Raw genomic sequence first — 26762 nt, 5'->3', positions numbered from 1 at the left:
ATGATGGGCATGGTGGTGCTTGTTTTTGAAGGGGTTAAAGGGAAGTTGTTATTTTACTCCACGTGTGAGCTTCCATAATTCATCCCATGCACATGCAGAGATGACAATGGCACATTTCGTGCTGCTGGCAGCACAGTCGTTCATAACACGAACTGGCTTCACTAACGAACCCCACTGCATGGGGAGTGTCTGGGGACAATGCATTGCTGATGGGGCACCATCTGTCAGAACACTCAGTAACAAAGTGACAAGTGCCTTCCACCAAGAATGGGGATTTTAATGGCTAGGTGCATATTATATTCCATGAAATGACCCACTGACAGTTGGTTTTACAGCAGTAGGGTTTAGATCCCCAAGAGGAATGCTTTTTTAAGAACTACCTTTTTTTTGATCTCAAGAGACAACTATTCAGTGCTTTTATCCTACAATACCAGGAAGACTGACCATGGAATCAGGTCTCCTATTTAAACACAGATGACTTGTGTAAACATCTGGAGAAACAGTGCCATTGCTTCTTTCTTGAGCTGGCAAAGATATACTTCTGACCAGTGGGCAAAACACACCCAAGTGTCTTGTGATTTAGTCCTACTTTCCTCTTTCCCAGTAGTAAACAGATATTTGCTTGCATAAGGAGGATTTCTGTTACAGCCTCGGGTTTACATGTCTGTATCATGATCTGTGCTTTTGGTAACAGTGTGGGGGCCCTACAAGTGTCTGATCTTGGCTTGTTTAGGGCATATCTTTCCACTGAAATTTAAAACTTGGCAGCCTCCAGCCTCCAGACTGAGAAAGTATTAAGTGAAAAACATAATCCTTCAGTGACTTGGTTTTGAATAATGGACGAGGAAAACTCACACAAAAGCTGCTTGTGGAGCTTACAGGCTCCTTGAAATGCTTGTGCCAACCTTTCCAGGTGTTCTCCAATGGATCCTTGTGAATGGCAAAGTTGGTATGCACAAATTCTAACCCCTCTAAAAATGGTGACTAAGTTTTGTTAGTTCTTGGGTTTCCCTGCTAGTTGTCAACTAAACTGGGTTCATAATTATATCTTAATTACTTCTGCTGTTCTGGTATCCCCACCTCTCAGACTATCTGATATTTCATTGAAATGTCAAAAGAAAAGAAGTAGGTCCTGAGCTTAGTTTAACATCAGCTAATTTGTCCCTTGTGCTAAAATCACACAGACTAGGAAGAATTCCATGGGAGCAAGAATCCAGCAGGGATATGGCAGAAATTTTCAGCAGCTTTGCTGTGAGAGTCCAAAAACCATTCTAAAATGGGCTTCATTAACTATTCATTTTCTTCTAGTTTTTGAAGTGGAGAGCTTGCATGAGAGATCAGCTAACATTAGGAAGCAGTGTTCTGTGAAACAGTGAAGTGAAATATATTACAGAGAGCTGCCCTTTTAGTAAAGCACAGGGAATTTCACTTCTAAGCTGCAGGGATTCAGACCCAAGATGAGAAAGAAGGGCATTTCTCTATACACTGAGTATAAGGAAGAGAGTTGCGAGTTAAGTGGCAATGGACCCTATAAATTAGAATACAAAATGCATTACTGTTCCTCTAAGAGGCTCTATGGTCTGATTTTAACCTTTTCTGAGAGCATGCTTAGTGTTGAGGTCTCCTGGAAAAGTCATGAGTAATGAATGCTTTGCAATTAATGCTTCAGGTGTGTTCTGTTTTCCCTGGACACTGTGACAAAGTAGATGGTACCTGGATTTTAAATTAAATAAAGGAGAGCAGGGTTTACAAGTATGCATGGGGGAAGTCGTCTTAGACCTCGGAAGTCAGGGGAAGATAATGAACTTGAGCACTGTGTAGGCTTGAGCCATAACTGTAAAGGAAAGGTTTTTCAGAGCGTTGCTTAAAAAGGGGAGGATGGGTTGGGGGACTGGGTGTCCAGCATTGCTACAGGTGACTCTCTTTTATAAAAATGTCCACACTAGTAACTGTGTTTTCTCGCTTTGTTCCTGCCATAGTAAAACAATGTTCAGTAAAAGCCTGGATATCTCTGAAGCCAATCCCAAATTCAACAAAGAAGAAAGGTATAAACACTGACAATATGTTCCTCTCCTCTACCTCACTGCTGAGACCTTAAAGATGCAGTACTTACCTTCTCTGTGTGGGGACAGAGCTGTTCTCTCTTTTCTCTTTAGAGAGAAGCAAAGAGGGTGGGATATTTACAGCTCCACACTATATATGTTTTTGTACAGTACCATTCATTTGAGGCTATCCCCAATGCAGCCTTGGACTGTACCAATGATTTCCCCACTCAAATTTCGTCCTACTGCTATTTTCTGGTTCAGTTCTGCCATGAGTAGAAGTTCTGCCCAGGGTAGAAGATGTATTTGCTTAAGACTCCTTTGGGAAGGATTGGAATATAAAACACTAGGAAAGCCCAGAATGTTCCACTGTGAGCATTAGAGACAGCAGCACAACTGAGTGAGTGACAACAGTGGTAGGAAAATTTGGAAATTCAGTCTGATAGACAAAGAATTAAGGACCTCTGGTAAGAGACAAACTTTTAAAGACTACCCAGAGGACACAGGAGGAAAACATGTTTGAAAACAGAGTTTTTGGAGGATGATTCTAATCCAGCAGTTCAAGTGACAGATGCTGAAGAACAGCAGAAAGGGTAACACCCAACTCTCCAACAGAGGCACAATGAAAGACAGGTAGGCCACCACATTTACAGACTTTAAGTGGACTTATGTGGGTCCATGAACACAAAAAAACATTTATACTTTTGTATAGGTTTTTAGTGTACATGTTGTTTCTAAACTTTTGGTCTCAGAGGAAGAGAATTTTTCTCTGTGTTGAAAACTGGCATCCCAAAGGATAACTTCATCAAAATGCAATCCTTACACATTTTGGACAAACACTAAGCTTACCCAAAGGTTACAAGTGTGGCATATGATTCAAAAAGGGAGGAGCAATGGCTTCCTTAAAGGAACCAATGGACTTCACAAACCATTCATATTTCCATTTCCCCTTTTCATAAAAATATTTCTATACAGAGATAAAGGTGGCCTTTATGCCTCAGGAGAATTGCAGGATGTGTGAGGGACTGTTTTGGCCCTTTGCAGTCTGAGACAGTCTTCTGTGGTCAATGTTTCAAGTCCTGAACATGCCACAGTGAGGAACATCGTGCATTTGCAGGAGAGATTGTGCCTCGTGTAGTGTGCAAAGCACCCTCTCTAAGGTGCCAAAAACCAGCAGGCATTGGATTGGACCTGATTTGTTAGCAACCTTGTAGTTCCACAGCCATAAAGAAGTAGTGGTTATACAGCCTTTAGTGGCTGGGCTATCCTGGGCTGTTAGCACAGACATAGAAATTCCTGTTCCTTTCTCTGATACTCCCTATGTGTAAGTTCTGCTCTTTAACATGTGGCACTTCTTGCATTAAAAGTTAGTCCAAGGTTACTCCAAAAGTGAGATTTTTCATAGTAATTAGGAATCAGGTCCAGTAAAAGAGATGCATACATTTTATCTGTGACAGGAGTCTTTCAGTGGATGTTCTGAGCGCCATTCCTTGTCCCTTTGTCCTTCTCTGACAGCTGCTACAGCTGTGTTAGGAGCAGAAGAAATGACACTTCTGTATCTTCTGTGGGAATTTCTTAAATCCACATAGGCATTTTGTGTTCCTTCTCAAAGGTGGTATTTTTCAGAAAACAGGAGGAGAAGGTTAGAGCACTGTATGAGGATCACCCACAGTCCTGCTCATTCAAGGACCAGGCTGAATTTTTGAGGACCACATTCACTGTGATCTTACCTCCCTCCCACTTCTGAGTCAAGTGAAGGACCTCAGTGGTGGGAATGGGAGAGAACCTGGATTCTAGATCTGTGCACAACCACATGAAAGGAAGGGGTAGCCAGCAAAGAGGACCCCAGCAAAATGGGGTCTCATAAATCAGGGTGGCCATTAAATTTTTGTTCAGTGTTTAATTGTCCAATTTTATGATACCTTTTTTAAAGGAATACTGCATCTTTAAGGGTCCCTTCCCTCTAGATGCACATGGTTGTCTTAGTAGCTGAGGCCACTGTCCCTTTCTTTTTCTTTTTCTTTCTGACTTTCTTTCACCCCCTCTTTCAGTGCTTCTCTTCTTCTGTATCTGGGTTGCTGCAGCTCCGTAGTTCACTTGCTTCAGTATTATAGGGAATGCACATGTCTGCGCTTCTGGGTCTATTGTGTCCTGGGATTGTTCATTTTTTTTTAAACCTCATTCCCCCTTTCCTTTACCCTATTGTCAATTTGCTTTCCATTCTCTTTGTTAACCTCTTCAGTGCCTTCCCTATTGGGAAAATGACTTGAAAGAAACATTATTGAACCTTCTTGCACCCATTCTATTTACATTTGACTATTCTGCATGTGTGAATATGGGTGTATTTTCTGTATAAATATACACACAGGTTCCAGTATATGCAATGGGTGTCAATTTGCTCTTGTCAGTTACATCACCGTAGATAGATTGGTACAGGTATGATTGAGGACAGCATTTGTTCCTAAATATATACATATATTTGTGTATATATATATATATGAATTAGATTTTACCCAAATTTGCACTCCACAGGCTGAAATATAAATGGAGTGTCACTCAAACACATGAAAAAGAACTTGCTGTAATGCTTCTTTCCACTTCTCTATCAGTGCATAGCACAACAGCTTTTTTGTCCTATTCTGACTGCATTTTCATTTTAACTGTTTTCAAAACTGCCTTGGTGGCTCAGCCCAGCACTTGCAATGTTGATGTAACTGGAGGCATGGCTAGTTGCACTGAGCAGTAAACTGTGAAATCTACTGGGCATATATTAAATTTGGCATTTCTGTCTTGTGGCGAATGGATTTTCCTCACCCAGCCAGAGGTAGCTCTGGCAGCTTGGGAGCCTCTTATTGAAAATGGAGAGAATGAGAGAGAGAAAGTGACAGAGAGGAAAAAAAGCATTGCATCCAACTTGAAAATAATTTGGCTTAATAACACCAAACCGTTTTTTTATTTCTAATCTAATCTTTGTTAATGTGAAAAGGTGGTGACATTTTCCTGAGTTTGCTTACCTGCACCCCTGAAAACTTAATAACCTGACAATTCTATTTCCATTTTGAATGCTTTGGTTAGTAGATAAAAATTAAGAATACTGATGTTTTCAATTGTCACTAGCCTTCAAAGTCAACGTGCCAGAGATTCAGTCTGCTTTTAGAACTGCTTTTTCAGACTCTTTTCAGCACAGCATTGATTTATTCTCCATTCACATTTGAAAGATTTCCTTTGCAACCTACAAGACCCAGAGACTGAATTTATTTTAAATGAAAAATGAGATCCTGGAGCACAAGATGGCATCCACAGAGATAAGTGCTGGGTTGCTGAGCTGGTATGTTCTAGCTGATCTGAATTCCTGACTGTAAGACCATCATGACTAATAAGGCAGTATCAAAGCAGATTCACAGCTTGAGCTACAATCTTGTATCCTGGGCTCCCAAGCTGGCTCAGAAATGCATGCTTTAATAACCAATACATTTCACAGTTCATTCATGGCAAAGAAAAAGTACTTCTTACCAGGCCAGCTTGGGGGACAGAGGGACACTGCACTGAACAAACTGGGGACAAAAAGAACAATTTCCTGGATAACAGTGTGATATAACTGTGCCTTATGTAAGAGGCAGAAAAGAAATGCAGCATGAAGTATGAACCCCATTGCTCTGCTGACTGCTTTAATTGGGATTTGGCTGGGAATTTTTTTTTGCAGCCTTAGTGTGTGCCTCTCCATATTCCCCAGTGCCAAAGTTGGATGTCTGCAATATGTGAGTGGGACAAAAGTTGTTTTTTGGTGAATGAAACTGTCCCCTTAGTGTTCCTGGTCTCTGGAAAGACTTAGGCACCGGTGGCAATGATTGTGACCGTTCAGTTCTGCGAACAGTATTTCACTCTGCTTTTCCTACTCTTCTCTCCACCTGCCTCCACACCCCTCTCTCTTTCTTTCTCTCTCCCTCTCTCTTTATTTTCCCTTTCCGAGGATGGCGAGTGCTGATCCATTGGGGTAAGCTCTAGTTTTGGATTATTCCTCTTGCGGGACCTGTTGTAACTTTGTAGAGGAACTTTTCATTTGCAATTTCCAAACACAACACAGGTTGATACAATTCAGAGACTGAGGCTTTACAGCAGGGAGAGAGAGAGAGAGATGTGGGAAGAAGCATTTTTGGTGCTTTTGTCTGTGTTTGTGTGCTTTTATGTTGGAGTCACACTCCATATAATTTACTTTTGGGTTATTTTTTTGTTCTCTTATTTGTCCCTCTATTTCAATGTCTGTGGGCACAGAAAACTATCCTCAGACACTGTGCAGATACCAGATGCCTTCTGAGAAAGAAACCCATTCCCTGTTTAGCATTTTTGTATCTGTTTGGTATTTTCCAGTTAATTTGAATCTTAATTTATCCAGTTTTCTTCTTTTTCTTTTTTATGAAACTGAATCCCATCCATGTTATTAAAAAAATGCTGGGTATTCCCTCTCTTTTTAGAATATGTTTTCTTAAGAGGTGAACAGATGGCCCTAGAGACAGATATATCTTCAAAGCTCTGTATTTTCAATAAAGGCAGTATAGGTACAGCTAAGAATGCAATCATGCTTCAAATTATAGTTCCATTTATAAATACTTAAGAGAAGGAGAATGTTATATTAATAAATGATTTAATAAAACCATTGTAATAGATCATTACAGACTACAGTAAAAACTTCTTGAGAGGGTACACATTGAGAAAGCTAATTAGCACCAGTAACATTTACTTCTCTTGTTTGCAGCGTGCTTCAATATCTGTTAATCCTTTCTAAACTATTTATAGATGGAACTTTAGTATAATTGGCCAATTAAAGAGGGTGGTGCTGTTCAACATCACCATCTGTATGGGCTGAAAATAAGAAGAGGTGTGTTACCAGCACCTGCACTTCTTCCTCTGCACTCTCTGTAAGGCTTCATCTTACAAGTGGTTGTTACCATGAGCAGACCTTCTGACTCAAGCATGAGTATTCCCAGTAAGAGCTGTCACAGTGTTATTTGCATGGCTGGGACTGTAAGACTGTGGAACATCCAAGGTATTCTAAACATATTCCCTGAATCAGGGGGTGAGGAAGCACAGTTTGTACCTTTCAGACACCCAAAAGTAAGAGTGATGAGATTCAACACAGCCTGACTGCTCACCTCTTGCATGTTGATTCAGGTCATTGTCAGGGGTCTCCTACCCTGAAGTTTCAGTTTAGATCTTTTTGGCTTTGAGTGAACAAGGAAAGAGGAGTATCAAATTCCACCCAATTCATGCTTGAAGCAAATAAGAGGTTGGCTGGGTGTTTTCTGGAATGACTTGCAAAACCACACATGGAATCAAACCAATTCAAAATTTCTAAGGCATTTCACCCAGGGACACAAGTCTGATGCATCTCTGCACGCTGCATGCATGCTGCAGGCTCCCCTTCTTGGAAGCATGGCTCCAGCTTGACCAGCTGTATTCAGCATCCTGGTAAAACTGTGCTATGAAAGCAAGTTCTGCTGGGACTGCAACAAGGTACCAAACTCATAACAAAAAGCTCTAGGAGATGGTTATTCAAAGAAGAAACAAATGCCAAATCTGACCTAGATGTTAAATTCATGCTGTGAAGCTTTTATGTTCTGCTAGTGTGTCCTAGCAGGGGCACTGCTTAAAGCATTTGGGAACAGATCTGAGAGAAGGGTGATGGAGAGATGCTCTGTACATGTGCTACATGTGCAGTGCAGTTACCAGGCCAGCTGCACTCTCCTGTCTCCTGTTTCTCTCTATCTGCACCTCAGCAGTGTCAGGCTTCAGCCCTACACCTCTCAGGAAATTCTGCATTCTCTGAAACCAGCTGGAAACTGGATTCAAGCCCCTCAGTTTCAGAAAACTGGTCTGACATGAACTGGGCCTTGCATGGCTTCTGCTTGACAGCAGCTGGCTAAAATGAGTACAAAATTACTTTAAAATGAAGGACCTTTCAACTTTGATACTTTGAATTATCAAATAGATTAAATAAGGTATAAAATCATCACAGCTACAAACTCCAGCCCACACACGCACATTTCATTTCAGTCCTTTGCCTCTCTCTTTCATAGCTCAGCTGTCTCCAGGTTATTGTCAGTCTGTGGAATGGGAGGAATAGCCTGCAATGATCTTGGTGTCCACCCCATGTTTAGAGTGCCCTCTGCATCTTCCCTCTCCTAAACCTTGGGTCTGCCTCCCTTATGTTTTGGGGTTTTTGAATTCCTCCCTCCAGGCTTGTCTAAACAACTGTGTCACTAAAGAGTCTCTTCTTGGGTCTCTAAGTCTGGCAGTTGTGTTTGAGGGAATGCTCTTTATCTGAGCAACTGCACAAATAGAAAGCTTCTATTTTCAACAACCTTTTGATGACTTCCATTGAGTTAATGCACAAGCACACAGGAAAGCAAAGCATAGAGCAAAATGAGTCACACACAGTGTTCACAGTTTCCTGGATTGTTGCATTTAGTATTAAGTTATTGGAATAATTATAGATTTAATACTTCCAGTAACATTTAATGCCTGTAAAGACTCTTAGGAGGTTACTCACTAATAAATACTTCTCACTAGATAAATGTATTTCATAGCCATGGAGATGATGTCGTACCTCTTTCCACACAAAAGACGTAAGAGTCTGCCATATTAATGCTGCCTGTAGGGCCTCAAACTTTCATTTTCTGGTGAGGGGGCTAAAAATTTAAATTCCTGTTCTTTCATTACAGAATTTCAGCATAATGCAACATTTTCATTCCTTTCTTTTGGCCCTGTCCCAGTTCTGTCCACCTGACTCTGAGATACAGGAGCAGTGCATGTGATTGTTTTTTACAAACTGAATTACAGCATTGCTTAGCTGAAATGATCTTGATGAGAGGGACAAATCTGTCATTTTTGCTTGTTAGCACTTTTTGTACTGGAGTACAGAACCACATAGTGGGGCATGGTACTGAGTTTTTATAGCTAGCTTGAGAATCATATCCTATTCGTAGAGGTAAATTATGGAAGATTTGTTAAATTAAAGAAGATGCAAGGAAAATCTCCTCAGTCTTGGTGCATATCCTATACTACCACTTTCTGGTAAAGGAGGAAGACTTCTGAAAACATATAGCTTTCTTTTCACCCTGACACCTAAATTGAACACAGGCTTTTTAAAATTCTTTCCACTGCTCCTATATACAATTTCCAGTGTGGACAAACTGAAGCTTGCCATAGGGCCTACTTTACTTCTTACATATTTTGCATGTAAATCAGCAGCAGAAATAAATCTTGTTCAATAGCAATCATGTGGATACTGAATGCATTTCCAGGAGGATTTCATACTAACTCTCTCTTATGTCCCCTGCCTCAGGCTCCTAGGCTGGATGAAAGCACAGTACACAACAACAATTTTTCAAATATTGCTTCCAATAAAGAATTGGGATTTGGGAGGGGGGGACTGCCATATTCTGCCCTACATGTGTGTGATCCTTTTTTGCAAAAAAATAAGAGGCAGTGGGGTTGGGAAGTGAGAATTCAGGACTGTTGGAAACACCTGATTGCAAAAAGGAAATAGCAGAGTGTAACTTTTAAGCAAATATCCTGGAATTCAGGTGAGTGTCAGAGAGGACGTTCCCACCACAATTAAGAGATGGTGGAAATAATTCCTTTAAGTTGGTGTATAACTGCATCTCTGGGCACCTGAATGCCTTCCACATTTGTCCAAAATAATCTATGGATTCCTCTTGTAATTCATAGTGTGGAAGAAGCTTTTCCTGATGATTCATGCAAGGAACATTTTAACTAAATGGACTTCCCATCTGCACGACACATCTGTGGTGCAGTCAGCTACTTCACTTATAGGAGAGGCACATACAATATTCTTTCAAAAGTGGAGCAGACAGTTCTCCCCTTAAAATTACTTTCCATAAACCTTTATGAGTGCCCCAGATCTTGATGGTACAAATTTAGGCTTAATCTAGTGTGAAAGAATGCCAGGAGTGAGCCTAGTTTTTTACTGCTGCACTAGGATGGGCCGACTATATCAGGGTACCAGAAAAAAACCTATGTGGGAATTTTCTGCATAGAATGAGTGCCCCAGATCTTCACAGTGGCAGCTGAGATTTAATCTGGCCAAAAAAACATTTCTGTGAGTGAGCTTCTGATTTTCACCTACTTAGTGTGATGGACAGACTGCAATGGGATACAAACAAAACCATCAGGACAGAGGATACAAGTAGAGAAAACAGAACCTGCCATTCTGTTCAGTTGTAGCTTATTTTTTTCCTTGGAAATACTTCCTCTTTTGCAGTTCACTTATTTTTAAAGAATTCTGCCACTCAAACTTATTTAATAATAAATGTCTGGGAGACCATTTTAGAGATAGTTTTTCTGCTTTGTTCTACAAGAGCTGGACAGAGTAAACTGATACTGTTTATGGTCTAAATTTGTTTTATATTCTTATGCATAAGTTGGCATCCAGTATCTGACCTATATAAATTTTTAATGTATATGTGTGTAAACACAGACAGACACATATTAAAATACATACACCCATACACTTAGTTTTCTACAGGAATTTCACCTTTTCATGTTTGTTACCTGAAGGCAAGTAGTTGTTTTTATGGTTCTTGTTATAGGTAGGTTATTATAGGTAGGGAACATTGATAGTTTTGCTATATTGACACATTGCTGCATGGTGGTTGTTGAATAAATAGGTTCTCAGCCAAATTCTCTCTTGTAAGATGTTTCAGTCTTCAAGACAACTTTCTATTTAAAAAGGATAGAAAGCAGCTGTCTCTGGGGCTCACTCATGTACAGTCACATATAAGGTGTGGGTTTTTTCTGCAGGGCAGCCCTCCTCCTAGGAACTTCATCTGCTGAAGTGTTTGTGCAGTCTGGCCTGTCTGCTCTTCCACCAGGTTTAGCATAGCACATTTGCACATTTTATTGTCAGCAGCTGACATTTTCCATAGGTGGCCTTTGCTGGAGAGCATAAGACCATTAACAGTATAGGTGACCTTGTCAGCAGAGAGGACAGTTCACTCTCCCTTGACTGACCTCTTTCTGAGGGCACCTGAGCTGTAATTTTGATATTAGTAAAGTCATCAACAAAAGCAGAACTCGTTATCCACAGAGAAGACCTGGCTTGCTTAATGCAGCAGCAAGAATTCTCACTGGAGGGCAAAGATGTGAAATCCATCAGTGAGAAGCTGGAAAGGGCTAAGCCAATGCAATCTTTGATTTCAGTGGGAAGTCATCACATAAAAATTATTGTGTGCTTGAGTCAAGGAGACTTGGGGTTTTATTATCTAGAAGAACTCCCTACCTTTTTGTCTTGTACACATGGTGCTTTTCCATGTTGCTTGTGACAGAGAAAGTCTCATTTTGTAACTGCCAGCACTGTGCAAAACAGAATTTCTAGCACAAGTTTGAATGTCTTCACCATGCTTTTGAATTGAGCTGTTCAATTTGCACAGAGCAGACCTAGTAGCTTCCATGTGCTTGATGACCAAAAAGAAAGTAGCAACTGCCTTGATTGAAAGGGATTACAGTATTCTCCCTGAGCAACAGCATTTCTTTGATTTGGGGTGGGGGGACAACTGAAAAACGTGGCAATAGTGAAAGGAAAGAAAAGGAAAGAGTTATGTCCTTTTCCAGTGACAGCCTCCCTCCTCTTCCTCACTTCATGCCTGTGCCTGTGGTGGCTGGTGTTCAGGGTTGTTACTTGTCCCAGTTTTCTGAGGGATGTTTTCCTTGTTGTGTCCATCCAGGTCTCGGTCAATCAGCGGAGCATCGTCTGGGCTCTCCACCAGTCCTCTCAGCAGTCCAAGGGTAAGTGCTGCTGCTCCAAGATCTGTTGGTCCAATCCACTCACACATGCTTGATGCTTTTTGACATCTGTTGCGCCAGAGCTGTGGCTCTTAGCTGGGATGTTTTGCTTTTCCTTGGCAGCTTGCAAATTTTCATGGTGGTGAGGGAAATGTTACTTACAAATGCAGGTGGAGAATTTCTCTTACATGTTCCCTGCACTGTTAGCAGGGATCTCACTGTGCCCCTGCCTTTTTTCAGTCTCTTAAGCACACAGAATAACATTGCTATGACTAAACACTCCATATCCAGCTGAGGTCTGCATATAGCCTGTTTTCAGACCAAGTGATCAGGAACCATTTCACAGCTGCCTTCAATTAGGTCACAGTAAAGCACCAAAGCATGCTGGTTATCTTCTGTTTGCCTCAGAATAGCTCATATTAGGAAGTCAGAAAAATAATTTACACAAATTTGAGGCCTAGGAAATTTAAAAGGAAAGTAAGAAGCTGACTGATTAGGATGAGTAAAGAACATTCAAATCCCTATAAACAAGGTACCTTCCCATGCCCTTTTTAAGCATGCAGTCAACTAAATACTCATACTGAATACTGATACTCAGCCAGTACAACACATGCTTGATAGTACATTTATTGTGAAGTTGTAACTGTTTCTAAATGCAATGACAGAGGCCTGCCAATTCTTGTTAACTTATTTAGGGATAAAAGTGAGTATTCCTAGTGCTTGAAAAGGTCAGCTAAGTCACTTTAAGACTGCAGTGCCTAGCAGGAGTCTAGACCCCATCAAAAACTCTGTTGGGCTGTGATGGTGCATGTTACCTAAACGTCTGGCCCAAAGTCTCTGGAGGATTTCTACATACTTCCCATGACTTCATGAGATGATGCTATCCCCCGCTAGAAATTGATATAGTCCATGTCTTAAGCTATGGATACATCCACAGATCTAGTCTCAGTTCTATGAAGATAACATAAGTATTCCAAGTATTTGAAATCGCAGTTCCACCTTAAGATTCTGTGTAATTCTTGTGAATAAAGACACACTGTCAGCTCTAAGTTTATAGTCTAGTAAAACTTCCAGCACTTTGCTTGATTGAATTACTTCCTGAAACCTGTTTTGGGCTCCTGCCAATTATTATCCTGTTTGAAACCAGCATAAGGTTCTTGAGGTCTCCTCTATGTCTTTAAAGTCCTAGGGACCCGTGAAAATCCATTTCCTTCTTTCTGCACCAGGACTTCTGGTTGCCAGTGAAATGCAGAGGTCTGAGAACTCTTATGCCACTGCAAAATGTACTGGAAAAGAGCATGGAAACAGTGTTTTGCACAAAATAAGCATCCAGTGAAGCAAACTTAAATCTTGATTTCATTAATTGATCTCTTGGGATCAATTTCTGACATCTCAGTAGGACAACATCAAAGAATAAGTTTGACAAGATTGCATAGTCGCTGTATCTTACCATTATTACTTAATAGGCAGTTGATGACTTATTCTTCAAAGGGATTTAGCAATCAGGTGGCATTTTCAGCAGATCATAATGATATTAATGCTGGTCATATTTGAGGCTTAAAAGGAAATGTTGGAACAAAAATCATATTTTTTAAAATGTCCTTACCTATGCTTCTAATAGCACCTTAGATTATTGAAAGAGAACATACTTTAAGAAACAAATACACCTTTCACTTTTTGTACTGCTTAGGTTTAGTTCTATGAGGAATTGAATTCAGCAGCAAATAAAAGTTACCAAATTTCACAAGATCTTGCTAATGATGTTCCACATTGCACCAGCTGAAATCGAGACCTGATCTTGTTCTTCATTTCATTATTAAATATGTGGTAATTAAGGGTGCCTCTTCAGATTCTTAATGACTTAAGAGGGAGTTGAATCATACTTTATTTCTTTCAAATCTGCTTCTCAAGCCATCATACATGTAAAATAGAAAAATTGCAAGGAAACATTTGCAATTAATAGTCTTTGAGTTTTATCCATTGGTGTCATTTGCAGATAGTTAATAGTCAGATGCCAATAGTGACTTCCACAAATTAAACACTTTCCTCATCTTTTCCCCTTCCTTGCTCATTGACAATGAGAATTTAGCAACATGGCTGACTTAAGTTTAACTTTACAATCTTAATAGTAATACAAATATTTTGATGTACTGATTTTCCTTTAATTTTGGTGGCCTAACCCTAAGTTCTTTGAAGTAATTTCAAAACTTTGATGCAAACAGCTTAGAGACATAAGTCTTAAATACATTTCTACAGTTTTTAAATATGGCAACATTGTGCTAATCCATCACACCCAAGAAGGAAGTCCCTAGTGAGTATGTTCACCTGGGACTGAGATTTGAGAGAAGCTTACATGTACATGGTATATCTGGTTAGTTCTTTTTTGAGGCTTTTAGGTGTCAAGTATGGATAATAATAATGGTGATGGTGTAATTTTTCATAGGTAATATTTCGTAGAAATCAAAGGGTAGACCAAAGCTGAATATCTTGAGTAGTGATTTTTATTTTTACAATTATTCCAGTACTTGTAATCTAAGGCGGTAATAGCAATGATTTGTAAGAACTTTTGTTGTTGTTGTTGTTTTAAATGTGATTTTTAGCTTGCTAATAACCCTTAAAAGGCTTCTACCCTTCCAAGTCTGTCTATTGCTGTTTGCTGTCAAAGTATGAATGGTTTCCCAAAATACCTCTTAACATGTGTAAATATTCTTGTTTGGGAAAAAAAATCATAATCCCATTTTGATACCTCAGCAGTGGATTATGAACTTTGCTTGTCTTTTTTCTTTTTAAACTATGTCTTACAAAACAATGGCTCCCCCCACCCTCTTCTTAGACTTGGGACTTAGTGGCAAATATTGCTGAGACTTTATGACAGAAATTCCAATTATCAAGCTATCCTTCAATGCAATGAGGGATGTTGGAGGAGAAGCATAAAGTCTGATGGAAAGTATCATCTCTTCCCAGATAAATAAATTTACCAGACCTTACTGAAGTTTTTGCTGTAACAGTTTAAAAATCAAACACCAATCTGAGTTCCTATATTTCTCATGGTGTTGTGTGCTCTGAAGCTTCCAAGTGAAAGCTGAGCAATTTAACATTCCAGATCAGGGGAGGGGAGTGGGTGCCCAGGTGGCATCACTCTCCCTTTTCCCCCTCTTTCTGCAATGGGTGGCTGCAACTGGTGCATTACCCAGCCAGGGGTAAAGAGGAAGGAAAGAGGTTCTGACTGGTGTGTGCAGTAACTGTGTGTATCCCCTGCCACTCTGTATGTATCACACACCTGTTCTGAGTCTCATCTCTCTACTGGGTTTGCATATGGGCACATGGAGCTGAAAGAGGTGGTCCCTTTCTTGGCACATCTCAATTTGTCTGTGGCTTGAGTGGTTCTTCCCTTTCCTCACCTCCCTACAGCATCGTGCTTCTCTCACTGCAGGGCAATCAGAACAATCCCAGAGAGATGGCATTTCTCTCTTCTTTTTTTCTTGGTTACTTTCCTTTTTTATTTTTTTCCTTTTTTTCTTTTTTTTTTCCTTGTTCCTTTGTTGTACTTTTCTTTCTGTTGTTTTCCTTTGCTGACACGTGGTTGGTTAATATGATGAAGCCTGTTATGACACTGTTGTTCTTGCTGCTGCCGCTGCTGCTGTTGTTGAATATGCTGTGTTCCCAGCTAACTGCATGTCTTTTTTTTGTTTTTTGTTTGTTTGTTTGTTTTCATTTCTTTGCAAAATCCCTCCCCCCCACTACCCCTTCACCTCCATCTCCTGTGTCTCCTTGTGACATGGTGCATCTTTGTGACTCGGATGGATTTTGTTCTGACTTTCCTTTCTCTGCTCGCCCGCTCTTTGCGTATTTCACTGTTTTTGATGTGCATGGACACTCTGCGTCTGTCTCGTAGCCTATCAGAAAGTTCTTCATCCCCCCTCAGACCTCCGACCTCCCTTTCTCTCCCCGACCCCAAGTCTCCTTGGACCCTGATGCTTGTAGGAACGCCTCCAGGCCTGGACATGTACTCCAACCAAAGCCAGCACTTCAGCCCAACCCAAAGACGCAGACTTTGCCATCCAAGAGCAAATTGGCTGAAAAACCACTCCAGTCTACTAAATCCAACCCACTCCCTGCCAGCAATGCCAGCGCCCCCTCTTCCCAGAACAACCCTGTGCAGAACGCTCAGGGCCGCTCGCCTGCTGCCGGCTTTAACCCACAGCTGGCCGTTCCTAAAGTGCAGACCAACCCTATGTCTCCTGTTAGATTGCTCCCTTCTAGTACTGACCCAAGCACCAAATCTATCCCCATCATACAGGTCACCCCTCACCCCTCTCCAAGGGGAAGTCCCCTCCCTACCCCCAAGGGGACACCTGTTCATACGCCAAAGGAGAGCCCAGCAGGCACACCCAACCCAACACCACCATCCAGCCCCAGCATTGGAGGAATGCCTTGGAGGACACGGCTCAACTCCATCAAGAATAGTTTCCTGGGGTCTCCTCGCTTCCATCGTCGGAAATTACAAGGTGAGTACTCACCCAGGGTGGTTCTGATTTGGGCAGACATTCAGCAGGAATTTCATGCCTCTTTGTGGCTTTGCAAATTCTCTGTACCAAGGACTGAATATTGATGTGGAAAATGAGAGTGATAGCATCAGCCAAGCCCTAACCCACATGTGAGCAGGCTCTGTCATGCCACGGCCCCTGCTCCAACAGCATCTCCTGAGCCCTCTTCACACTGCAGCCATGCAGCTCTTACTATCCCTTTTGTGGCTCTTAGACCACAAGAAAAATCTGTCTTCAGTTTCTTCACTTGCTTTGCACGTGAACCTAGGGCTCAGCCATTTCCCCTGTGGCTGTGCTCCACTGCCTCTCCACAGCCACAGGCTGAGCCTTATGCTGAAAAAAAAAAGACAGCCAGAGGCAATAGGCTGAAGCTGTCCTTCTGAAGCACAGCTTTTTTGATCTTGGTTAATGCTTTTTTTTGCCTCCTTTGGTAATTGGTGCAAAAATCTCCTTAATACAATCAGTGGTTTCATATCTGCTGGCCTACTTCAGTTTTCTAAGTCTCTAGAGTGTTGAGATGTGCAAAATTTTCTTCCTCAGGCTCCAGGTGGCTTTTTTGCATGCCTGCAAAGGGCAGCCAAAGTCACATGCCTTATCCTTGGACATTAGCAGCAGCTATCCCATCACCCTGTGGTTTTCCAGGGTACCGGGATGTGATCCCATGGGAAAGGAGGATTACAGCCATGGATTTTTGAGCTGTGATGGTCATTGCCATTGCCACTGAGGTGGTCAGAGAGCTGCAGAGAATGGCAGCAGTGACTGAGCTGCACCCAGCTGGGCTGTGAGGCAGTGGCAACAGAGTTATTGGCACAGTGTGTTTGGGTCTGGACCAGAAACCACTGAAGCCAGTGCAAGATTACCTAATGACCTAAGGGCAGAGTGAGCCTTGAAATGCTTGTTCTAGAGAGATCTAGAGACATATGACCAGCATTTAAATGTCAGAATTAGCCTGCAGAGGCAATGGGCAAATGCAAGCAAGTGCAGAATTGTTTCATTGGTGTACAAGCTGAAAATGGAAGGTGTACTGAATCATATTTATTTTCTCCCTCCCTCTTTTTGGCTGTCCGTGCATGAGCAGTACCTACACCAGAAGAGATGTCTAATTTAACCCCAGAATCATCCCCAGAGTAAGTATTTTGCCCTTTTTTCCACCAAATACCTGTGTCGTTTCCTGGCCTAAATGTCATAAGCTGACATATTACTGTTCTGGATCAGTATCTGTTTGTAACCTGTTGTCCTGTGGGTGGGACGGAGGTGTGAAATTATTCTTTTGATGAGGACCCTACATCAAATCTATACCTCAGTAATGGCAGGGGGTCAACAGATGATGAAACAGTCTCCCAGTAACCACCTCATGTTCTCACAGCTTTCTGAGTTTGCTGGGTTTGTACCATGTTTCTTCTCTCTTCATTCATTTGGTTGTCAAGTCGATCACTCTTTGAAACTGGAGAGGCTAGTCAGTGGCTTATACTGGCACGAACTGTGCACCAAAAAGTCTTCCTTTTAGTACAGGAGAGTTTGCATCCGCAGGATAGCATGCAGGAGGCTCTGCTAAGATGATTCAGAGGGATCTTTGGCTGCCAGAGTAAATGCAGTGTTAATTCTAGGCAGCAGTACTGGGACATGGAGAAGCTGTTTCATATTCACCAGGCTCATTCCTAAAAGTCAGTGTACATTTCAGCCATTTCACTGCACAAATGTGCATCACTGCATGGCAGGTTTGGAAGTCCCTGCCAGAGTGCTGCTCCAAACACTTCCTAATATGCAACAGATGCCAAATTATTCCTTTTTATTTTCACAGCTTGTGTTTGTGCACCCAATGCCCATAGACTTAGCCTGCCAACCAAGGCAATTTGGCCTCTTGTTAAGAGACTTGTATGAAATATTCATGAGTTTTGGATGGGAATTTTGAGCTGAAAGTTTTGTAAATGGTGACAATGGTATTGTCTTCACAACTTGCCCCAGACCTGGCTTTTGTCTGGTGTGAGACGGACATTCTATGTGTATAGCTGCAGAATGAGGGATAAAGAGGGATAAGCACTTCAGGAGAGGGAGAAGTAGACATGAGTAAAGTTATTCAGGAAGAAAAGTGGAATATACTGTGTTTTCAACACTTTCAAGCATTTACTAATAGAGAGGCATGAGAGAATTCCATAAAACTGGCACATCATTATCACAGAAATATACAATACTCTCATCTCACATGTTTTTAAAGCCATTAAAACAGAAAACCTTTAGAATTAAATTTCTTCTCTTCCTTGCATCTATGCTGGTGGAAGTTTTGCTGTTAATTTATTGCCTTCCCTGCTTCCCACTCACTCTTTAAAAGCTGGTGGAGAGAAGTAGTGCCTATCATTTGAGGCCGTTTGGATGCAAGTCAAAGCCTAAGGCCCTCTTTTCTTTTTCTGTATAATTGCCAAATTAATGAGTTCAATTGGGCTGCACCCTGCAGTAAACATAATAAAAGTCATAAAAAATAATGAACTAGATTATACTTTAATGATAGATGTCTGTTGCTCAGTGCCCACTTCCACATATCTTATTTTTTCCCATATTTTCTTCTTTTCTGTAAGAAATAAGATGTCCTTATCAAGAGTTGTATTGACCTCATGGGTTGAGTGATAAATACATGTCCTAGCTCTGTCTGGTGCAGCAGTGCCTGCCATTCATTTAACAAACTTGATGATGAGGTAATACTCTTTGACATGTCTGGGTAATGCTGTTCTTTCTCAAGTGAAAAAGCCCTAGAAAATGTGTTAGGGATGACATTTAAAGAGACTTAGCTCCAGCTGCTTTAAACCTGCAAAGCTCCATTTGCTTGTGTAGAAATGCTGCTATTTATGCCAGGCAGGTAAACCTCTGGAGGTTACTGATCCATGTGCTCAGAGACAGAGAGGGAACACAGAAGGCTACGTGGTCAGACACTCCAAAAGTAGGGAAAGGAGCAATATTATAGGAGTGTTAAATTTGGTGTGAAGTAATAAAGCACCAGCCTCTATTTTCATGCTACTTGCTTTGCTTTTTCATCGAATGGACACCTGATTTGGATTCCTTAGTGTAATCTACATACCCAGCCTCCCCCACATATCTCCTATCCCACTCCCCCTTTAAGAAGTTTGCCTTGGTATGAGAAGATTCTTCATTTTAAGTACATTTTGTTCTGCTTACATTCTGATCTTGAGAGATGCTAGAGCATGTCATTCGGGGTGCTGAGGATTCATATGCATTTTAACCCAAGTTAGTAGCACTTAGAGCCCCCTAAGAGGAGAAAAGGCTTTATTGTGTAATTTCACTCCAAAACTGTCCCCTCTTCTTAGTGGACCTATTCCCTAACTGTAAGAGTACAGCTAGTTCTGCCAGTTTTGGGGAGAAAAGCCAGTGCATGTGTGCTGTGTCTTGATTCTGCTCATTACAGAAACAGGAGAGGCCACTGGCATCTATTCTGTCTTATGTGACACCAGCAAAATTATTTTAGTGAATTCAAATGATTTACAAGCTGGAGCATAGCCCAGGCTAGCAGTGAATCTTCCAGACTTGCTATTACTGGTGATAACCTCACCAAGGAAAAGAGCCCAGATGGATTTTGGAGGCTCCAGACCATGTTGAGCAGGGAAAAAAACTCCCAATGTTCTGGGCCCTTATTACCTGTGCTTGTTAAGAGACCTATAAATGAAGGGCCAGCAAAACCATTAATGAAAATACAAAAATGAAAAGCCATATTTTAAGATGGCAGACCTGCAATTAAATAAGCACACTTTTCCAGGCCCATGCTTCCCCTTGGCCCCTGGAGTCCATCCAGCAGCCCTGGTTCAGATGATGATATATCCAAGCCTAGGACAAGCAGCCGTTTTAGATGGATAACCAGGTGCTAATTTACTAATGAGCACAGACCCCTTACATGCAGGGAGCTATTGCCCCAGCTCTCCAGGGGCTTGCAGAGTTGTTGTGGTGTGTGAGAGACACATGAGCTAATTAGTATGTAATTTTCTTCCTCACTCTAACCCTGGCTCCTTAACGACCATTTCAATGAGAGGCCCTTTCTCTTTACTGCTCCCTGTGCTAATCTCTGGCTCACTGGCTTATTTACAGCTGCCTATGAATATTTTAGGGAGTGACAGTTTTCCAGCCCACTTTAATTGAGTGGAGGGCACTGTTTTAACCAAATTGCAAGTGAATCTTTCTCTACTCTTATTTTTGGTTGCCTGCAGTAAATGAAGCAAATCATTATTTGCCCAGCTGAGCCCTCTTGCAGGTGTGGTCTTTCTGCTGTGTGCATTAAATGGGCAGTGGGGCCACAGCTGCATGATTCATGGAGCATTCTGAGATGGAGAATGAATGCAAGTTGCTGGACACTGCTGAGGTCAAGTTTTGTTCTTTATCCTGAAGGCCTAGGCTTCAAATTATTTTCTTAGTTTGTTCCTCTCTCTCTTAGCCTCTGTCCTTCCTCTGCCTCTGCCTCACTTTGCCTTAGAAAGTGAGGCTACTTGCAGCCTGCTCCAGCTGTTTATTGTTCTGCTGGAAAACTGGTGTGTAGCAATCCCTTTTGCAGATGGCTCTCCTTGCCTGGAGAGATTGTCTTCTTCCACTGAGTGATGGATGTCCATCCTGTTGCTTGCCATACTGCAAACTGGATTTGGTGTTATAAAGTATGCTGTAGAGGGGGTAAAAAAGGCAATCTCTTGGTGGCAGGTCTTTTAATTTCTGACATTTTCATGCTGAATTTTTTCCTAGAACATGGCTGATTTAAGTGTGGTTTTTCCTGTGCTTAGTTTGGTCCAGTAAGTCTTTGGCTGTGTCTCACAGCTGGCAGTCTCTTTTCTCCTCTCAAAACCACACCTGTCAGAGATGCTACTTTGAGGTCTAGATAGTGTCTCTCATTAACATTCATGTCCCTGCATTCTTCCTTTAGCCTGTTTAACTTAAAAGCCAATGTCAATGAAGTGCATTGGAATGGTTAAACAATAAGCAAAGTCAAACGTTTGCTGATACGATCACTGTGAAAAAACAGAGCAATTTCATTTTGTGATGAAACAACCACCTGATGCTGGAACAAACCGAAGATCTGGACTGCTGTCAGTGGAAAGCCTGAACTGTGCTTTGCATGGTGTTGTTATCTTCTTTCTTTATACTGAAAATTCATTCCTTTGTAGGCTGGCCAGAGTTCACACGCTATATAGACACCATGAATGGGGCTGATGAACAGAACAGTTTTTGTCCTGGCCTTGTGTAATTGTGCATTTCACTCACTGGTAGATTGGAGCTCCAGTGAAATCTACAGCTTGCTTCAAGAAGCAAGGGCTTGTGACTGTACCAGGACACCTTTAGAAAAGCATCTTTCCAAAAGAGTTGCAGTTGGGTGGGAAGGAACCAAAGGAGTTGAAATTTGGTGGGAAGGAACTTAAATCTTTATGTCACCAGGATCTGCATGTTGTCACAAGAAATTGAGACATCCCTGGAGACAAACCAGAAATGTGTCCCCTCATTTATATGTATGTTATGTATGCAGTATTCACTGGTATGTTGGCTCAGTCAGAAGAGTTACCATTGCTCCTGATTTTTCACTGTTGGTGACACATGCTGCCAGACCTAGGCTGTGTGGTCTGTCATTTCATCAGTTTTCACCAAGTGAAATGTCATTCTGGATGTTCTGTGATACTATTTCCCACTTATTAGCAGTAATATCATCGCATCTGGAGCGTCATCAAAACTTTTTCATGTGTTTTTTAATGTTTTTTTCTAGCTAGGGGCATGTATGAAATAAGAAATAGTGTTCCATATTCTAAACATCTCTTTCTTTTCATCACATCAGGCTTGCCAAAAAATCCTGGTTCGGTAACTTCATCAACTTGGAGAAAGAAGAACAGATTTTTGTGGTCATTAAGGACAAACCATTAAGCTCCATTAAGGCTGATATAGTCCACGCTTTCCTCTCGGTGAGTCACCCCAGCTGCCTCTTGGAGGCATCCCTCACTGGTCTGTCCAGGACTCCATGTGCCAAATGTTACTGGACAGGGGCTCTGCTCCTTCAAAAGCATCCTCTGTGGATTTAATTTACATGGCCTGCAATGGGCTGTGTATGAATTACTAACTGTAGATAATGCTCTCTAAGGTGAGAAAAGATTTCAGCCTTCTTGGCAAGGCCTCCAGGTTGCCAGAGTTTGGAATTCCACAGCAGTGGAGCACACTGCTGGCACAATATCAAGACAGTGATTTGCTGCTTTGTCAAATCAGCCTTACATTCGATGGCTGAGCAGCAGATTGGGTTTCCCTTTGATGGGTATGCCCTCCACCACTTCAGCCAGACAAAAGGCCTGTCTTACATCTGCACTTGTTACTTTAAATCCCCACTTCAGTGCTGTAAGGCAGAAAGAAGGGTGGTTTCTTCTGGTGTCCAGAGTTTCAGTTGTTGCAGATGTGAAGAAAGCAGGGAGAAATTGTCTTTTTTTCCTATAGAAAGTCCTTTTTCTCATTATCTAGAGGTACCATGATGAAAAAGCCAGGACAGCAAAGGTATTTCAAGAGGTTTTTCAATTCAAGGTAGTCAACAACATAATTAGACTTTTTCCAATAGAATTAAGAGAAGGAAACTTAATTTCTTATAGAGTTTGTTATATTGATTTTTTTTCCACAAAATACTGAACTCCATTTTAGTCTTTGTGATTCTGCAATTAACTTCTTCAAAAAAATAGCTGTAACCCTTGCTACTGTACAAGCACACAAGGAGTAAGTGCCTTACAGTAGTGGGCATCAGACACTGGTGTTCATCCCAGGCTGGTTGTAAGCAGCCATGTTACTCTATCAATTTCATGCATTTAGCTGTGCTTTTTGGGTTTGTATTGTTGTGTAGTGTGTTCTACTGTCTGTACTGGCGATCCTCTGTGTACCCCACGTGTGGCTTAGGTGCGATGTAGGGACTTGCATGCAAAACCAGTGAATTGTCTCTTACAGCAACATCCAAACTTAAATGCATTGTCATAGCCAGCTAATTAACCCCTTAAAGTCAGCTTCTCAAAGAGCTCATCTTCATTTTTCTCCTCCTGGAGATTAGAGACAGATTTCCAAGTAATTTATTTATTTTTCTTTTAATCTGGTCCTTTATGAAGCAATAAATGGAATATGAGTATGTTGTTAAATTTTGGAGGAAAATGTGAAAGGTAACTGCTTGAAAATTAGGAAGTTATTAAATTCCACAGTGGTTCTAAATACACAGATGTTGCATGATGTCACAAAGCTTCTCAGAGTTCTTTTACATATTTACAGAAGTTTGGGTGAGTTATTTGCAGGCGTCCTTTCCCTGTGGATGTCCTAAGCACTTCAGGTGTCCTGATGTCTATCTGACATCACAGAATCACCAAGCAACTGAAGTTGGAAAGGCCTTCAGGAGGTCTCCTGCTCAAAACAGGATCAGCTGTGAGATCAGACCAGGTTACTTAGGTGTTTTTTATATTCAGTTTTATATCCCACTGACTTTTCTGTCCACTCCCTTAATATCACCTTTTGCTCAGCAAAAGGCATTTCTCAAAAATGGTGGATGAGTAGGACAAGAAAGATTGACTGTATGAAATTGAGCAACGTGTAAATTCGTAAGTGTGTTGGGTATTCCACCAATATTCAACCCTTAAATTGAGGTCAGTCCTGTAAGCAGTTGTGCATTCTTCTGTGGTGCCCAGCAACCTGTTCTCTTACTGATTTCACAAAACCACTGTACATTAAAAATTCAAGACCAGAAGCAAATCTAGCAAATGTTACTGATTCTGGAAGCGTGTGTTGTTATAAACAGAATTTTGCAGGTTTTTTTCCATTTAGCACTGGTTCTACTTTCTGCTTCTACCAACCTCTTTCAGATCCCAAGTCTCAGTCACAGTGTCATCTCACAGACAAGTTTCCGTGCAGAATACAAGTCCACAGGAGGTCCTGCTGTCTTCCAGAAGCCAGTGAAGTTCCAGGTGGACATAACATACACAGAAGGCGGAGAGGCGCAAAAGGAGAACGGGATCTACTCTGTCACTTTCACACTCTTATCAGGTAACCATGGCAAAGCTCTAAAATGGGTGCCAGCTGCCTTGGTCCTTGCTGATAATAGAGGCCTGCAAATTGCTCTGCCAGAGGAAAAAATATAACTGGCTTAACCTCAGGGAAATTCAGTCAGGGGCAAGGAGGACATTAGGAACAAAAATGGTGTTGGTAGTGATGGAAATGCAGGGAGGGAAGGAGATTCCCAAAGAGGTGAAGTTGGCACTGCCATGATTAGTGCTAAAATGGCTGTTCTGCACACCAGTTTTGGTGTAACTCATGGTACTGGCTCCCTGTTTCGTTCAGAAGTCCCAGAGTCTCAGCTGGGCACTGTGAAGCCATAGTTTCTTCCTTCTGACTGAGACATGCGCTCACCCTTTTCTTCTGGGTGGCCACATGCCCCGCAAAGGGGTTGCAACAAAGAAACAGACCCCCTCACCTTTTCTGTCTTTACAAAAGGAGCCCCAAAGCCATTCCTCTTCCAGTCCCTTTGGCTGAAGGACAGACACACAGTCAGGACACCTCTGGGGACAAGACTGAAGGGAAGGTGCTTGTGATCCTTCCCCTGCAGCCTTGTGTGTGGGCTTGGCTCTCATTGCTCTCACAGCTGCTTGTGCCTCTTCTCTCCTGGCAGGTCCAAGCCGTCGCTTTAAGAGGGTAGTAGAAACCATTCAGGCACAGTTGTTAAGCACACATGACCAGCCTTCAGTGCAGCAGTTATCAGGTAAGTGGCTTCTACCGTCCAGCACCTTCAGCAGGGACAGGAAGGTGAAATGCCTCTCGTAGCAGGAGGCTGAGGGAGACCATCCCTCTGATTACAGCAAAAAACGAGCTCCATTCAGACAGAGCAGTAACTCCCTGCTCCCACCCCACTCCTCCGTTTCTCATTCCCTCTCCAGTGCTCCCAGCGCATTCCCCAGTTGAACAGCTTCTGCCCTCTGCCCGCCCAAAGAGCCATTTGCCCACTTCTCCATCAAAAGCTGCATCATCAACAGATCTTCCAGATTTTCTCCAGTTCCAGAAACTCCCAGAGTAGGGACATGCTCTAGAGGATACTTGATTTTCAAACCCTTCAGGCGTACTTTAGAAACCTCCAACTTCAGTGGGTCCCTGAACAAACTTGAGAGCTACTTTTAACTTAGCCATTAACATGTGGTCAGGAGGTGGCTAATAGTTTCCAGGAGTGTGATCCAATTCTCAATACTGTGGTAGCACAAATTATATACTAAGGTTCTGCAGAAGCTCTATTTTATCTATTTGAAAAGTAAATTTCAATTCCTTGTGGTGGTAGAGAAAGCCTTACATGTGTGACCCTGTGCAATGACATCAATCTGGATGTGCAGGCAGCCTGAATTGATAATACTGAAACTGGCCTCATCCCATCATTATGTAGCAGGTGTTCACTCTGAACACTGAAGTGGTTGTACAGACACACACAAAATCTCTGTGGTAACTCTTCTATCCTCTAAAAGGACAGAACAAAGAAGAAGGTGAAAATTGAAAACTTAAGGCAGATAAGCTATTGGGAATGCATCAAGGAAGGAAAAGTAGAGAAAAGCTGAAAGAATGTGCACGTACTGGAGATAAATAGGTGCAAGGTGGAGAGCAGAGGCTGCAGCAGAAGATGGTGAGGCAGAAGGAGCAGGAGATGAAAAGAAAGTAAATAAATACTATGCTTTAGAGCCAAATTCTGTTATTGACCCTTGTGTGAACAAGCCAAGACAAAAGTGGGGGAGTTAAGTTGGCATTGCATCCTCCAATTAAGTTCCAGATGTCCTCGGCTTGTTGCACGTATGGGTTACATCCTTCTGGTCTAACTGTGGCTTTAGCATCCAAAGATAAATTAACTGCACATAGAAGTGTGTATGCCTAGTACCTGACAGAGAAATATGCTCAGTTCAGTGTCCTCTTTGCTTTTGGCCTCCAGCACTGCCTGATCCTTCTGCATGCTGGAATACAATGGTGCCCAGCACATGGGTTATTCTGTTCAGAAGCAGGGAAGACAAGGACATTATAACTATGGTTGATTCAGGTTTTGCTGCCTGGACTTTTGAAATTAAATCAAACTCAAGGAAGCAGCTAGAATTTTCTGCTAGCCCTTCCTCCTGGGAAATGCTAGGGCTGAGGGGTTGTGAGGGGATTGAGATCGGAAAGCATCCATTAAACATATTTCATATTACTCCTGATGCATGGACAACATTCGAGAATTCCTTGTTTCTTCAGGAATGAGGTTTGCCCTTACTTCCTTGTGAGGAAAAAGTTATTTATAAAGTAAATAACTTGATGATCTCTCTTAACTTCTTCATCCTAATTAGTGCTAGCTACTGAGGCTCTACAGAAAAACTTGAACCCTCTTGCA

The 26762-nt window shown here is 41.8% G+C and overlaps 1 protein-coding gene across 10 annotated transcripts in view; it reads left to right on the top strand.

Annotated features, from left to right (window-relative positions):
- Positions 1-26762, top strand: part of BRSK2 (BR serine/threonine kinase 2) — a 306978-nt gene that overhangs the window by 259201 nt on the left and 21015 nt on the right. For 6 of the 10 annotated variants that reach the window (XM_054276321.1, XM_054276319.1, XM_054276317.1 and 3 more), the window contains exons 13-20: positions 1980-2045; positions 6013-6036; positions 11786-11846; positions 16144-16351; positions 17469-17517; positions 22200-22323; positions 24235-24415; positions 25038-25127. In XM_054276321.1, coding sequence (XP_054132296.1) covers positions 1980-2045; positions 6013-6036; positions 11786-11846; positions 16144-16351; positions 17469-17517; positions 22200-22323; positions 24235-24415; positions 25038-25127 — 803 coding nt within the window. The remainder of the gene's footprint in view (positions 1-1979; positions 2046-6012; positions 6037-11785; positions 11847-16143; positions 16352-17468; positions 17518-22199; positions 22324-24234; positions 24416-25037; positions 25128-26762) is intronic. The other 4 variants (XM_054276320.1, XM_054276324.1, XM_054276323.1 and 1 more) reach the window with 2 other exon arrangements.

The sequence above is a fragment of the Melozone crissalis genome, unplaced genomic scaffold, assembly GCF_028551555.1.
Source record: "Melozone crissalis strain CALT ecotype California unplaced genomic scaffold, PUWL_Pcris_2 ptg000018l_1, whole genome shotgun sequence".
Classification (NCBI taxonomy): domain Eukaryota; kingdom Metazoa; phylum Chordata; class Aves; order Passeriformes; family Passerellidae; genus Melozone; species Melozone crissalis.
Note: the sequence above shows the minus strand (reverse complement) of the source record. Positions and strands in the feature narration are given on the sequence as shown.